Source organism: Populus alba, chromosome 15, assembly GCF_005239225.2.
Source record: "Populus alba chromosome 15, ASM523922v2, whole genome shotgun sequence".
In the NCBI taxonomy this organism is placed as follows: Eukaryota; Viridiplantae; Streptophyta; class Magnoliopsida; order Malpighiales; family Salicaceae; genus Populus; species Populus alba.
Window position 1 is genome coordinate 12,121,148 of NC_133298.1, and position 13,006 is coordinate 12,134,153.

Genomic DNA, 13,006 nt, shown 5'->3' on the forward strand with positions numbered 1-13,006 from the left:
AAAAATTGACTGGGTTGTTGATGGGCAAGATTGAAAAATATATTCAATTAAAGAAATGATATAAAAATTAACCGAGTCAACTTGAGTTAACCTACTAAACCTGCGAGTCAAGTTATAATATAAAGATAAACTCATAAAAAACAAACAAATAAAATTACAAAGCCCAGTTTAAAAAATATTAATTTAAAAAGGACTAAAAAAATGAATAGAATCAATTTGCAAGTCTAGGATCCAAGTCATGAGACCAAGGATAAACTCATATAAGCAAATTGAAAAAACATCATGAAGCTTAATTTTCAACCAACACAATATTAAAAATGAAATTAAAAAAATATTAAAAAAATAAAATTAATTCAATATGTATTCACATGTTAAAACCACTTGGATCATGAAATCATAATAAATCTATAAAAAATAAATTAAAAAAAATTATAAAACCTTATTTTTAACTTATTATATGTCAAAGGTTGAAATCAAGAAATAAAAAATTAAACTGATGAGATTAGTATATTAATTGATATAAAAAAATTATTTATTTAATTAATTAAATAATAAAATTAAATTTTTTTTATTAAAAAGTTAAATTATAAAAAAAAAACTTGTTGAAACTCTTTTTATTTTTTTTTAAAATCTGAGATGGAATTAATATTGAAAACTTAAACGAGATTGAATATATAAATATAGAACTAAATCGAGGTTTCTCTCTTCTTGGCGCGATCCAGATGTTAAAACGTAAAAATGAACTCCCGCCTTCCAAGTAAAAACTAAAAAAGAGCTCATAAGTTTCAAGGCGCTAAAAAACCCTTCAAGTTTTGAACTGGCGCCAATATCTCCCTCCCTCTCTTGCTTACAAAATAAAATCTCCCTCCTTGTCTTGCTCACAAAATACAAAGCAAGAGCTCCAACCCCATCTCCACCTACCCTATTCTCCCAAAACAAAAAATCTTTTATTTTATTTCAAGACAGAGAGAGATGAATGCAGCGATAGGAAAATCAGTGAGCCCAGATGGAATATCAAAACTGCTTTCAATTCCTAAACCAGATTCATTTACTCATCTTCCTGAAATCATCCTTCAAGTCACAAATCTTGAGCCTAAAGGCAAATCTTATGGGTATCTATCTATTTTTTTTGTATTTCCTTTCCTCTTCTTGTTTTTCTTTCTACATATATTTGATATGTCTATGGTTTTTGTTTTTGTTTTTTTTGTTTTTTTTTATGGTTTTTCAGGTTCGATGCTAGTGATGGAAAGATGAAGATCAAAGCGATCTTCAGTTCACGCTTGTCATCTGAGATCCTCTCTGGGAATATTCAAAATCTTTGTCTCATCCAAGTTCTTGATTATACAGTCAATGAGATCCCCAGTAAATCTGAGAAGTAGGCCCATTTCTCTTTTCTTTTTCTGTTCTTTTTAGTTTTATTTTTCTCCCGAGTGTTGGTTTGATGCGGCTTCTTTTTTATTTTGGATAACAACAATAATAATCAGGTTTTTGATCGTAACAAAGTGTGAGGTTGTTTCACCTGCACTTGAAAAGGAGATCAAGGAAGTGGTCGAACAGGAAGAATCAGACATGGGTATGCCGTTGAAGAAGCCAAAGCTAGAAAATGAAGTAAAGAGTGAAAATATCAAGGAAGCGAAGGGGCTTATTTTGAAGCCAAAGCAAGAAATTGTTGCTAAATCTGCTGCTCAAATTGTACACGAACAGCACGGAAAGTGAGTTCACTTTTTTTTTTTTTTATTGTCCATGTGGGTTTTGTTTTATAAATCTTATATGTGAACTGGAATGTTTGGTTTCGCATCGTGTGACCCCTTCGTTAAAATTTTCAGTATGGCCCCGGCTGCCCGAATGGCCATGACACGAAGAGTTCACCCTCTTGTTTCATTAAATCCTTACCAAGGTAACTGGACCATAAAAGTCCGGGTTACAAGCAAAGGAAATATGCGTACCTATAGGAACGCGAGAGGAGAAGGGTGTGTTTTCAATGTGGAATTAACAGATGGAGATGTGAGTTTTCAACTCTTCGAATTGTTTGTTTAGTGCGCCTTCTTTTTTACTATTATTAATGAACTGAATTTACATATGATGGGGTGCAGGGCACACAAATACAAGCAACAATGTTCAATGAGGCTGCAAAGAAATTCTATGATAGGTTTGAGCTGGGGAAGGTTTTCTACATATCGAAAGGGACGCTCAGGGTTGCTAACAAGCAGTTTAAGACAGTGCAAAATGATTATGAGATGACCTTGAATGAAAACTCTGAAGTGGAAGAGGCTAGCGATGAAGCAGCTTGTATTCCCGAAACTAAATTCAAGTTTGTCCCAATTGATCAGTTGGGTCCCTATGTCAATTCAAAAGATCTTGTTGGTGAGAACCGTCTCCTAGAAATCAATTGTAGATGAGCATCTTGTGTTTGCTCGTCGTTTTTGTTTTTAATTATGTTTGTCAAACAATTTTCAGATGTTATTGGAATTGTTCAAAGTGTTTCACCGACAACGAGTATACGGAGGAAGAGCAACAACGAGACTGTTCCAAAGCGTGATATTGTTGTAGCTGATGAGACGTAAGTGTAAAATTTTGTGCAGTTGGTTTTACCATTTGCTACTTCTGTTGTATTGAAGCTCTGGATGTTTGGAGTTCAGGAAGAAGACTGTTGTGGTGTCATTGTGGAATGAGCTTGCAACAAGTGTGGGACAGGAATTGCAGGATATTGCTGATAAATCTCCTGTAGTTGCGATCAAATCCCTTAAAGTTGGAGATTTTCAAGGTAATCTAATGTCAACTCATGTCTTCCAAAAAAAATTCTTGGATTTTATACTTTCCTGGGTCGTGGCTTCTTTGTTTTATGAGAAAAAATTCATTTTGTGAAGAGTTCCTTTACATGTAATTTCAGGTATATCTTTGTCCACCCTGGGCAAGAGCATAGTGCAAGTCAACCCAGTTATTGCTGAATCAGAGAAGCTGAGAAGCTGGTAAACTTTTTTCTTCAAGCAAGTGATTGGTTTTGATAGTTTTGTTTTCATTACTGATTATAAAGCTCTACTTTTTGGTAGGTATGATTCTGAAGGTAAAGAGACTTCAATGGCCTCTGTTGGCTCTGGTTTGAGCCCTTCGACCAAGAGTGGGGCAAGGTCCATGTACTCTGATCGAGTATCTCTATCTCATATAACAAGCAACCCATCCTTGGGGGAGGACAAGGTATAGAAATCATTAGCGTTATGTGATATACTATGGTATGTAGAAAGATCAGTTTCTGAGTATATATATTGAAGAAGCATTTGATATGGAAAGGACAATTCTGTTAGCTAAGAACTAGTGCAATGGGTTGAAATTGCTGATACCTTTCTTTCACGACATGTTGTGTAGGGAGCATTTGTGTTTGATTCATTGCATAGCTACTTTCAGATGATTTCAATTGGTTTATGATTAATCAATTGTCTCTTGTGCAGCCTGCATTTTTCAGCATTAGAGCATACATAAGCTTCATCAAACCTGACCAGACAATGTGGTATCGGGCTTGCAAGACGTGCAATAAAAAAGTTACTGATGCTCTGGGGGGTGGATATTGGTGTGAAGGATGCCAGAAGAATGATGCAGAGTGCAGCTTAAGGTGAGTGGCAGGGACAAGGGAAAAATAGCTGTGCCTAAAATGAAAGTTAAACTTGTTGTTTCACATCTGTTCTGTTTTGTCTTTCAGGTACATTATGGTGGTAAAAGTTTCTGATGCGAGTGGTGAGGGTTGGGTTTCTGCATTCAATGAAGAAGCTGAAAAGATCATTGGTTGCTCTGCTGATGAACTTGACCTACTCAAATCACAGGTAACTGCCGAAGTAGAATGAAACATTATGCAATTGAATGTTAAAGAAGGAAAGAAATGAGAATTAGTGCCCAACTCATTTCATTTGCTGACATTTTCAGATAGGAGAAGAGAACACCTACCAACAAAGATTGAAAGAAGCCACTTGGAATCCTCATCTTTTGAGAATCAGTGTCTCCCAGAACGAGTACAATAACGAGAAGAGGCAAAGGATGACAGTTAGGGCTGTTGCTCCAGTTGATTTTGCTGCTGAGTCCAGATTTTTGCTTGAAGAGATTTCAAAGATGAAAGGTTCTCAATAGGATGGATGGGTGTGGCTTAGTTTGATTTGTTCACAGAAGTGGTGTTTTGGGCAATATTTTGCAACTCTTTAAGATTTATTTCTGAATGGAAAAGAGGGTATATTTAGATAGACGTGTTGCTAGTTCCTAAAACTAATGCCTGTAATATATGCATCTAGGTGATCGGTTCAACTCACTCTCTCTCAACTGATTTTTCATTTTTTGTATCAGTGATGTGATAACTCCTTTCCTCTGTAACTTTTTTATTTTACGTTTTCCCTCTCTCGTCAATTTCTTTCTCTCTCTCTATCCATAATCCAATAACATCGAAAGAGCAAACATCTAGCGAATTTGTTGGATTCCATGGCTGAAAAAAATTCTCTTTGAGAGCAGCGGGAACAAATGCACAACACACATTATATCAAGCCTGTTTGCATGGAAAGATTTGGTAACTCCACCTCTATGGATTCTACTTGGATATGGAGAATTGTACTCCTTGAAAGAATCTTAAAAAAAATCCAGCTGATAAACACAAACAAAGATCCTTCCATTGAGGGATCAAAACCGCTGAGAAAACTCTAGATCCAGGATAATAAAAGTTTTTAACAACGGTTTCCAGCTACTATACAAGGCTCAAAGGGTTGCGGCATGAACTCGCATCTTATAACGCTTGGCCTACTAGTTTTTGTGGCAGGATGGAGATAAATAACAAGCAGAGAGACCAAGATCACACTATATATACAAGCAGAAACCCATTTGCATCATAGAATGCTGCAAATTGGTTTACAAAATCAAGAACGATTCTAATGGCACTATAGAGCGCTGCAAACCTTGCCTTGTTACCAAGAGAAATACTTAAGGGCACCGACAATCAAGAGATCTTCTCCCCCACAGCACAGATTACTATTCTCTATTGCCTCTCTCGTATGCACAAAATGCTTTTTTTCATGACGACATGGATGAAAAAGTGTATATGGATCCTCCTTCGTGACTTTACGACGAGGAGAAAACTTGGTATGTTAGCTCAATAAATCTTTAAATGGATTATAGCATACCTCACGTAATTAGTTTTCTCAATTCGTCAAGCTATCCAAAAGGCCAGTTTTCAGCAAACCAAAAGAGATTATTCTCTTTCAAGGCGAGTTTTTTTTTTTTTTTTGTTTTTGTTTTTGTTTTTTTACTACATTACATGTACACATTGATGAAACTTCAAGGTTACTTTCTTTAACAATTCCATATCTTTGGTAATTTGAAATATTTTCTGGGAATTGAAGTCTCATGCTAAAACATTGTATCTCTAAATCTCGAAAAAAATATGCACTCAATATTCTACAGGATGGAGGACTTCAGGGAGCATGTTTTGGGCATTAAAATCTCATGTTAAAACATCGTATCTCTAAATCTTAAAAAAAAAAACATGCACTTGATATTCTACAGGATGTAGGATTTCTGGGAGCATGACTTGATAAATTCCCTGTGGAACAACATTTGAAGCTCACTCTTAGAGATGGTGAGCATCATTTGAAGCTTATTATCATAATGAGCAGTTGTCCTACCACAAGGTGATTCATCATAGGATATTTGTATCTTTTTTAAAACTCTTTTAATTCATGGAAATCAAATAAACAATTGAATGTAGCAAGAAGCTAAATATCATGCCATGGCGACAACATGCTTGGATCAAGGCCAGCATAATTTAAAGTAAGGGACTTAATATTGAGAAAAAGTAGTACAGAAATATAAAAATAAAAAATAAAAAAAAGAGAAGTAAGTGAGATAGAAAAATCTAATTAGAGAAAAAAAGCTTTTTCTAAAACCAAAAACATTATCAACGAGAATGATCAACTTTAGTCAAAAAATTATTTTTTAAACCACTAGAAATAAAAATACACAGGTAATACGTTACTTGTCAAAATAAATGATGTGTTGTTTGCGAGCTCAAATTTAGATCATCCAATAGTAGTTGGAAAAATAAGATTGTTTTTTTTTGTCAAAAAAAATTTTATTTTAAGTCATTTCAATAAAAAAAAACACATCTCCACATTCTTTGGAACATTTATAAACTAATACTTCAACTCAAAATACCTAAAAAATAATTCCAAAAATATGAAATCAAACTATGTTAGATTTATCTTTCTTGGCTTATACTTTTGTTTTAGGAAAACATTGAGGTTCTAAACAATCACTATTAAACCCCTTTCATCTCATGGAACCTATGGATAAAAAAAATTATATTTTAATAGTAAAAAATGGCTTGAACAACAAACTTCTCTCTTATTGTTGAAATCCTGTAACCTCTCTTCTCTTTCTAACCAAACTAGAAAATACTATAAATAAACATTTGTAACAAAACTCATTTTCTTGAATTCTAAAATGACCTAAATTGTTTAATTTGTGTTGTTTTTAAAGTTGAGGATTTAAGTATATTTTTAAAATAATTTCTAACACATTATCCATGTTTGATGCTTTTTTTTCATTACAATTCCTCTCATTTTAATTATATTATTGTCTAAAAAATTAAAAGTAATTGGTCATCAGTTAGGATTAAACCCAAAATAAAATTTTAAGGATTAAAATGAATTATTAAAAAATACAAAGTATATCCACAATGTTTTGTGGGTGTGCAAGGCTTAACAATATTTAGTCCACGTGTTTTAGTTTTTTAATTAATTATTACAATGTCGCACCGTCACGCTTCTAATCCAACGGTGAAGATCTGTTCTCTCGCTTAATACAACCCTCCACCATTGACCTACATAAACCCCACTTCCCAATATAGGGTTTTAGTCGAATCCTTCAAAAACCAGAGGGAGTGAAGCCAAACATAAGAAGGTAATCCCTAGTTATTTGTTCTATTACTGTGATCAGACTTGTTTCTGATTGATTGAGAGTGAAATATGCTGTTAACCTCGTCTTTTGATTTGATTTGTGTTAAGTGTTAATGAGAAAAGAAAAGAAAAGATTGTAACTTTATGAGTTTTATCTTTTCATGTTTAGATGTAGTTTATCTTCTTCGTCTTTTCCTTTTATCCGCGTTCTTAATCAGGATTGAAGGAGAGACCGAGACTGAAATTGTTTTGTTCGTATTGTTGTTACTGGACCTAGGGTTTTCTGGTTCTAATTAAGCACTTCTAAAGCAACTGATTTTTTTTTATTTAAGAAAATCTCTGGCTGATTTTGCCTTGTCGCTTCTTGCTGGGCAATCAATCATTCACAACATATGTAAAGCTCCTGCTGTCATTATTCCACGGGGTTAGTTTATTTTGGTTCCTGACTAAGGTTTTGTTTCACTTAGGTTGTACGATGGCGTTTCTTACTAAAGTGGGAAATATGTTACGGCAGACTGCTAACAGGCAGATCAGTTCTGAGATCTCTGCATCAAGACCATCCATCTATCAAGCATTAAGATGCATGTCATCCTCAAAAATTTTCATTGGAGGTGCTTCTTTTCTTTTATTATTTTTTTCACTTCTTGTTTTGGTGACCTGCTGTGTAATGGCTGGTGCTGAAACCTATCACATCTTATTGCAGGTATTTCTTTCCAGACAGATGACAACGGTCTGAAAGAGGCCTTTGATAAATATGGCAATGTTGTTGAAGGTATGTAATTTGGTTTGCCAAGTTACTTTTCCCAGTTTTAGAGGAAAAATTTATGTGGTGTCTGCCTGTGGGTGTGTGTACCAGTGTCTGTGCAGTTTGTGCTAGCGGGTTTATTTCCTTGGTTTCCTTCCTCACATTTGTGCTGGCATTTAAAATTTCAGTTTAGGTTAATTGCTGATTTGTTTATTTTTGTTGCAGCAAGAATCATTATGGATCGTGATACTGGCAGATCCAGAGGATTTGGATTCATTACTTACACCTCCAGTGAGGAGGCCTCTAGTGCCATCCAGGCCATGGATGGACAGGTAATTTGCTACTTTATTGTTTTTCTTTTTCCTGTGGCTGGAAGTGGAGATGAGAAGTGCAGAACTATTTTAGCATTTCCTCTAAATTAATTTTCCACTGAGAGAAGTGCAGAATCTCTTCCATTGTAATTTTTCTCTGATCATCAAATTCTCAATGCCTCTCACCCTGTCATTTAACTTAGTTGAGAGAGCATACATTCTTCACTTGTATCACCTATCCCCCTCATCGTTGTGTTCATATCATTTTGTTTTGAATTTTGCTTCTCACAGGATCTTCATGGTCGCCGCGTTAGGGTGAATTATGCAACTGAAAGGCCTCAGCGTACCTTTAACAATAATTATGGCAACTATGGCGGTGGAGGATACGGCGGCGGCGGGGGATACAGTGGCGGTGGAGGATACGGTGGCGGAGGATACAGCGGTGGCGGAGGATATGGCGGCGGTGGAGGATATGGCTCAAATGATGGTGGTAACTATGGTGGGACAAATGTTAGCTATGGTGATGAAAAAACTAATTATGCTGGTCAAAACACTAATGACGGTGGTGCTGGGAATTATGGTGTTGCTGCTGGCGCTGGCAGCAGCGATGGCTATACCAACACCAGTGTTGATGGTGGGTATGATGGAAATGCTGGATTGGGTTACGGCGGCGGCAATCAGTTTGGTGCCAATGAGAGCAGTGGTGATGGTTTTAACCTAGATGATGCATTGGACAAAAACTCCAAGGAAGATGATGATGCTGGTGATTTTGCCAAAAGGGCATAACATAATGCTGTTTCTGGAGGAAGCTGTTGAAGTTGCTTATTAAAGTAAATTTTTTTTCCTCTCCCCTACCCTTCTTTGAACTTTGTTATATCACTTATTTCGGATTTGTTATGTGAAGAGCATCACTTTGAAGTGTTTTCTTTAAGAAACAGAATTGATAAGAAAATAATTTCAGTTTCTCTCTACGGCTGCTCATTATTTGGCAACTTCATAAGCAGTATTGGTGAGTGGGGACTGAAAAATTGTCTGCTTCAAGTTGGTGGTTCTGTTTGCTACTGTTTTTTCAGGGGGATGGGTAAAACTAATATTAGCGTAGGTTTTGCTTGATAGATACTGCCTTTTTTCTAATCATAGAGAATAACGAGGAAAAAAAAAAAAACCAAGGTCTTGTATATAAACTTTGTTTCAAATTTTAGTTTTGTAAAAATTAAAATAACTTGATTTTTATTTATTTTGCATGTCACAGTAGTTTTAACCAAATATAACTTTTTAAATCTATTTTTTAAAAACATCATCTCAAAAGGATTTCTTGAACTTGCTTTTGTTGGACTATAACTATAAAAACTATTACAATGCTTAACACATTTTAGGTGTTATAAAATTTAGTTTTTTTTTGAATCAATGTTTCAAGAAAAGAGTTTTTAGTGGGATTTATATAAAATTGTGATATGTGCTGGTTAATCAAATATTTTTAAATTTGTGACCAGGGAAAAATATAGATCATAGTATATTGTGCAAAAAAAATAAAAAAAAAAAAAAAATAGAGCCTAAAATTGTGGTATGGGGCCTAAAATCATGGTAAGTGTCTGTTTTGTTTTGTGGTAGCTTTTGCTTATTGTTTAACCACATAGAAAAAACTGTTTGGTTTGCCAATTGCCATGTAGTTTTTGTTTCCTTGCACTGGATTAATGGAGACTTGCATTTTTATTTATGTTGCATGTAAAAATTCATCTTATCAGTTTTAAATAAACATATTTTTTAAAAATCAATTATTTTTAAACTGCAATACTTACATAAAGCGAAGCTGGGATTGTTGAAGCCATCATTTCTTTTCAGCTAAAATTGTCAAAGATATGGAGGGGGGGGGGGGACAGAGAGAGGTGATAGTTTTTGAGAGCGTTTAAGGGCTTATGTTGTCTGTATCAACCTAGCTGGGCTGTTCAGCCCTTGCATGTTGTTGCTTTTGCTTTGTCGTTCCTAAATTTGATTGGTTTGCGCTGCTTCTTCTATTTTTTTAAAATTTTTCCCGAGGCTTGCTATATCATTTTAAGATCTTATTTCTTCAGATGGAGCTGGTGTTCTTTAGCTATGTTTGCTTTCTTTTATGCATGTTTCATGTTTGATTCTACCTTCTTCCATTAACCAAGCCAATGGCTTTTTGAACCGAGCTGCTTTCCCACAGATATTTCTTGGTTTGTGCAAGGTTGCTAGCTTTTCGTATTTGCTTCCTTGGTGTTTGACATGAATGTTGCAGTGCTTAAAACAACAACAGCCTTTTAATCGCGCAAGCATGTTTTTGATTTTCAGTCCACCTTAGCTGTCTTGCTGTGCTTTTTGGTGGCACTTGATGCTTAAAATTCCATTTAAATGACAATATACATGCAAATTATCACTCTTATTTCACTAGCCTAAATTGTTGTTTGCCTTCATTTGCTTTAGACAATCCCCCCCATGCTTTGATCTATACTTTGTTGTGTTTTTCTCTCCTTGGAATTGATGTGTCAGGCTTCGGCATTGCCTTGCTGCCTACTCAGTAATTTTTCAGATTTTTTGGTGTTGGGCACTTTTCTTACCAACTTTTATGGGTTTCTCATTTTTACAGCAGGCTGTTGCACATTTGCCTCTTTTCAATTCCAACTAAAAATGCATGTGTTATAGTTGTGGACACCACTTCTTTAGACAACAAAAAAGGGACCAGAACATTCAAGTTCATCTGATGTTTTATCAGAAACAGTGATGCCCACGACAATCTTTCAGTGGAAGTTATGTTACTCCTTAGCTTTGCTTGCTCTGAAAAGTTAGTTAATCAAAGGATCAGTGTTTTTATCTGCATGCTTTCCCAACGCGTATCTCAAAGCCACCCTACTTTTATATTGATGCCCTTTTTTTTTTTTTTTTTACTGTTAGATGAGTTGATTTTCTTCAGTTTATCGATTACTTCCTTCTCTTCTCTACTTTTCCTTACAACTTTTAACCAAAATTCAACCATCGTAGGATGGCTAGCTCTTCAACTTCAAATGCATTTCGGGGGGTTGCGGGACTTTGATTGCTTTCTGCAATTTCAAGGAGAAACTTCCTGCCAATCGCCACCGATGTATCTTCTTGAACTTTCCAGCACCCTTCGACACTCGCCTCTTTTGTTAGCGTAGAGCTTTTAGGTAGCTTGGTATTTTTAATGTTTCCTTACTGCTGCTGTTGCAGATGAATCACTGTTTGCTGTTTTGCATTGCATTTTCTTGCTTCTCTTGATAAATACTAAATTGCCTTTACTTTTCACTCCAATTTGTTGGAGTTCGATCTTTGCTTATGTATGCATATGTTTTTATTGCCGTATGTTTCACAAGTATATTCGCCCAATTAGCCTCAGGAAACGTAGCAAATGCACTTGTAATCATGCTATCTGATATAATTTATTTCTGGGTTATTTTATAAATTTATTTTTTTAAAAAAAAAAAAATAAAGACTGATAGCTAGATATAAATCTAGCTAAGAGGATTTTACACGGAAAAAAAAATGAAGTTGTAATTTTTGATGGATGGAATCAGAAGCATAATTGTATTTCATTTTACCTAAAATTAGAAAAAAAAATGTAAATTCAAGGTCAAATTATATGATTATTGGATAAATTTTCATAAAAATTAAGTCTTAAGAATATAATTAGATTTTTATTAAGCTAATTTGAATTAATCATGTTTTTCAAATTAAATGATTTAATTAGGTGTAAGAATTTAATTATACTTTAATCAAACTAATTTTATTAGGTGTTTTAATTAGTAAAAAATTAAGTTTGGAAGCTCAATTTGAGCTTAATTGAGAAAATTAAAATTTAAAAGATTAAATTTAATTTTTACCAAGTTAATTGATTCAAGTTAGGAGTATAATTGCAAGAAAATCAAAGTTTTGGGGTCAATTAAGAGTTAAATTAAAGTATTCGTAGCCAATGATTATTTTGCAAAAAACATCGAACAATGGGGACTCAAGTCAGGAGAAATTAAAAGATGGAGGACCAAATTGAACTTTGGTAAAATTCCTAAATTGAAAAAATTTAAAAGTTTGATGGTCAATTGAGGGTCAAATTGCATAAATTCAAGACGAATGATCAAAATAAAAAAAGGTGTTGAAATTTGGGGTTGACATTGAAGTTTGATAGGGATAAAATTATATAAAATTGAAAGTTTAGGTTAATTAGGAATGAAATTGAAAAAAAAATAAAAGATGGAGGACCAAATTGAATTGTGGCAAAATTCCTAAATTAAAACCTTAAATCCCTAAAACGATGTTGTTTTGAAAACAATAAAATAAAAAAAGCACCCAATGCATCATTTGGTGGCTATTTATCTTCTTCATTTTGCTAGAAAAAGTTGCTCGAGTGTCTCCTTTCCAAGGCATTTAATACTTCATCTCTCCACTAAATTTGACAAAACTTGCATGCAAATGATGACATGACATCTGACTACACCCTAATATGGTCCTTGTTGGCTGATTGATGCCACAATGGCCATATAATGACCAATCTGACCAACCCTTCTGCAGTAACTTTGATAGTTCATGATGGCCACTTTGAGCCAACGGTTGAGATCCTTTGGGGTCGACCCAAGGGCCACAATTTGACACCATTCAAGACAAAATGTCCATCTTCCACACCCTATAAATTGGGGTGGATTTCATGGCCTGAAGAAGAAAAAAATCGAGTGCAAAATTAAAAAAAAAACTAGCCTCCCCTTAGTTTTTTCTTCTCTTCACCGTTAATTCTCTCGTCTTTCTCTCTTTCCACCACCTATTTAGCCACCACAACCCTATAACCACCATGAACAACCACCACACAACCCCCTCAAATCCATCCCCTCACCAACAACAAGAACAAACACGCCAACTTATCCTTTTTCCTCCCACAACCAACACCAGTGATCAATTCCTCTATCAACGCCACCACTAGCTTTATGTTGATCTCCTAGACCATCATCTAGGCTTCCTAACGTGAGGTGACCCCTTCCTTCCCTTTTGCTGCAGCCATAACCACT

The 13,006-nt window shown here is 34.8% G+C and overlaps 2 protein-coding genes across 4 annotated transcripts; both read left to right on the plus strand.

The window, feature by feature from the left end:
* The first annotated feature begins 862 nt into the window (after nucleotides 1-862).
* Nucleotides 863-4,373, plus strand: LOC118033416 (replication protein A 70 kDa DNA-binding subunit B). The gene is made up of 12 exons (XM_035038401.2): nucleotides 863-1,112; nucleotides 1,229-1,375; nucleotides 1,485-1,712; nucleotides 1,827-2,004; nucleotides 2,094-2,364; nucleotides 2,458-2,560; nucleotides 2,640-2,764; nucleotides 2,891-2,969; nucleotides 3,051-3,195; nucleotides 3,447-3,607; nucleotides 3,695-3,815; nucleotides 3,916-4,373. Exons 1-12 carry the CDS (start codon nucleotides 973-975, stop codon nucleotides 4,114-4,116), a joined length of 1,899 nt encoding a protein of 632 aa, XP_034894292.1. The 5' UTR covers nucleotides 863-972; the 3' UTR covers nucleotides 4,117-4,373.
* A 2,410-nt stretch (nucleotides 4,374-6,783) lies between these two features.
* On the plus strand, nucleotides 6,784-11,314 carry LOC118033338 (uncharacterized). Of its 3 annotated transcripts, none has more exons than XM_035038281.2 (6): nucleotides 6,784-6,927; nucleotides 7,391-7,534; nucleotides 7,627-7,695; nucleotides 7,894-8,000; nucleotides 8,271-8,809; nucleotides 10,980-11,314. In XM_035038281.2, exons 2-5 carry the CDS (start codon nucleotides 7,399-7,401, stop codon nucleotides 8,763-8,765), a joined length of 807 nt encoding a protein of 268 aa, XP_034894172.1. In that variant the 5' UTR covers nucleotides 6,784-6,927; nucleotides 7,391-7,398; the 3' UTR covers nucleotides 8,766-8,809; nucleotides 10,980-11,314. The 3 variants fall into 3 exon arrangements, with proteins under 3 accessions (XP_034894172.1, XP_034894173.1, XP_034894171.1); XM_035038282.2 differs by lacking the exon at nucleotides 10,980-11,314 and adding an exon at nucleotides 10,588-10,872; XM_035038280.1 differs by lacking the exon at nucleotides 10,980-11,314 and having other exon boundaries at nucleotides 8,271-8,950.
* The last annotated feature ends 1,692 nt before the right edge of the window (nucleotides 11,315-13,006 follow it).

What these genes read in the sequence shown, in the direction of transcription:
- LOC118033416 (XM_035038401.2), top strand. Translation starts at nt 973, where the DNA reads ATGAATGCAGCGATAGGAAAATCAGTGAGCCCAGATGGAATATCAAAA. An exon ending in CCTAAAGGCAAATCTTATGG is followed by an intron (nt 1,113 to 1,228) that starts GTATCTATCTAT and finishes ATGGTTTTTCAG; the next exon opens with GTTCGATGCTAGTGATGGAA. An exon ending in GTACACGAACAGCACGGAAA is followed by an intron (nt 1,713 to 1,826) that starts GTGAGTTCACTT and finishes TAAAATTTTCAG; the next exon opens with TATGGCCCCGGCTGCCCGAA.
- LOC118033338 (XM_035038281.2), top strand. Translation starts at nt 7,399, where the DNA reads ATGGCGTTTCTTACTAAAGTGGGAAATATGTTACGGCAGACTGCTAAC. An exon ending in CTCAAAAATTTTCATTGGAG is followed by an intron (nt 7,535 to 7,626) that starts GTGCTTCTTTTC and finishes ATCTTATTGCAG; the next exon opens with GTATTTCTTTCCAGACAGAT. An exon ending in TCCAGGCCATGGATGGACAG is followed by an intron (nt 8,001 to 8,270) that starts GTAATTTGCTAC and finishes TGCTTCTCACAG; the next exon opens with GATCTTCATGGTCGCCGCGT.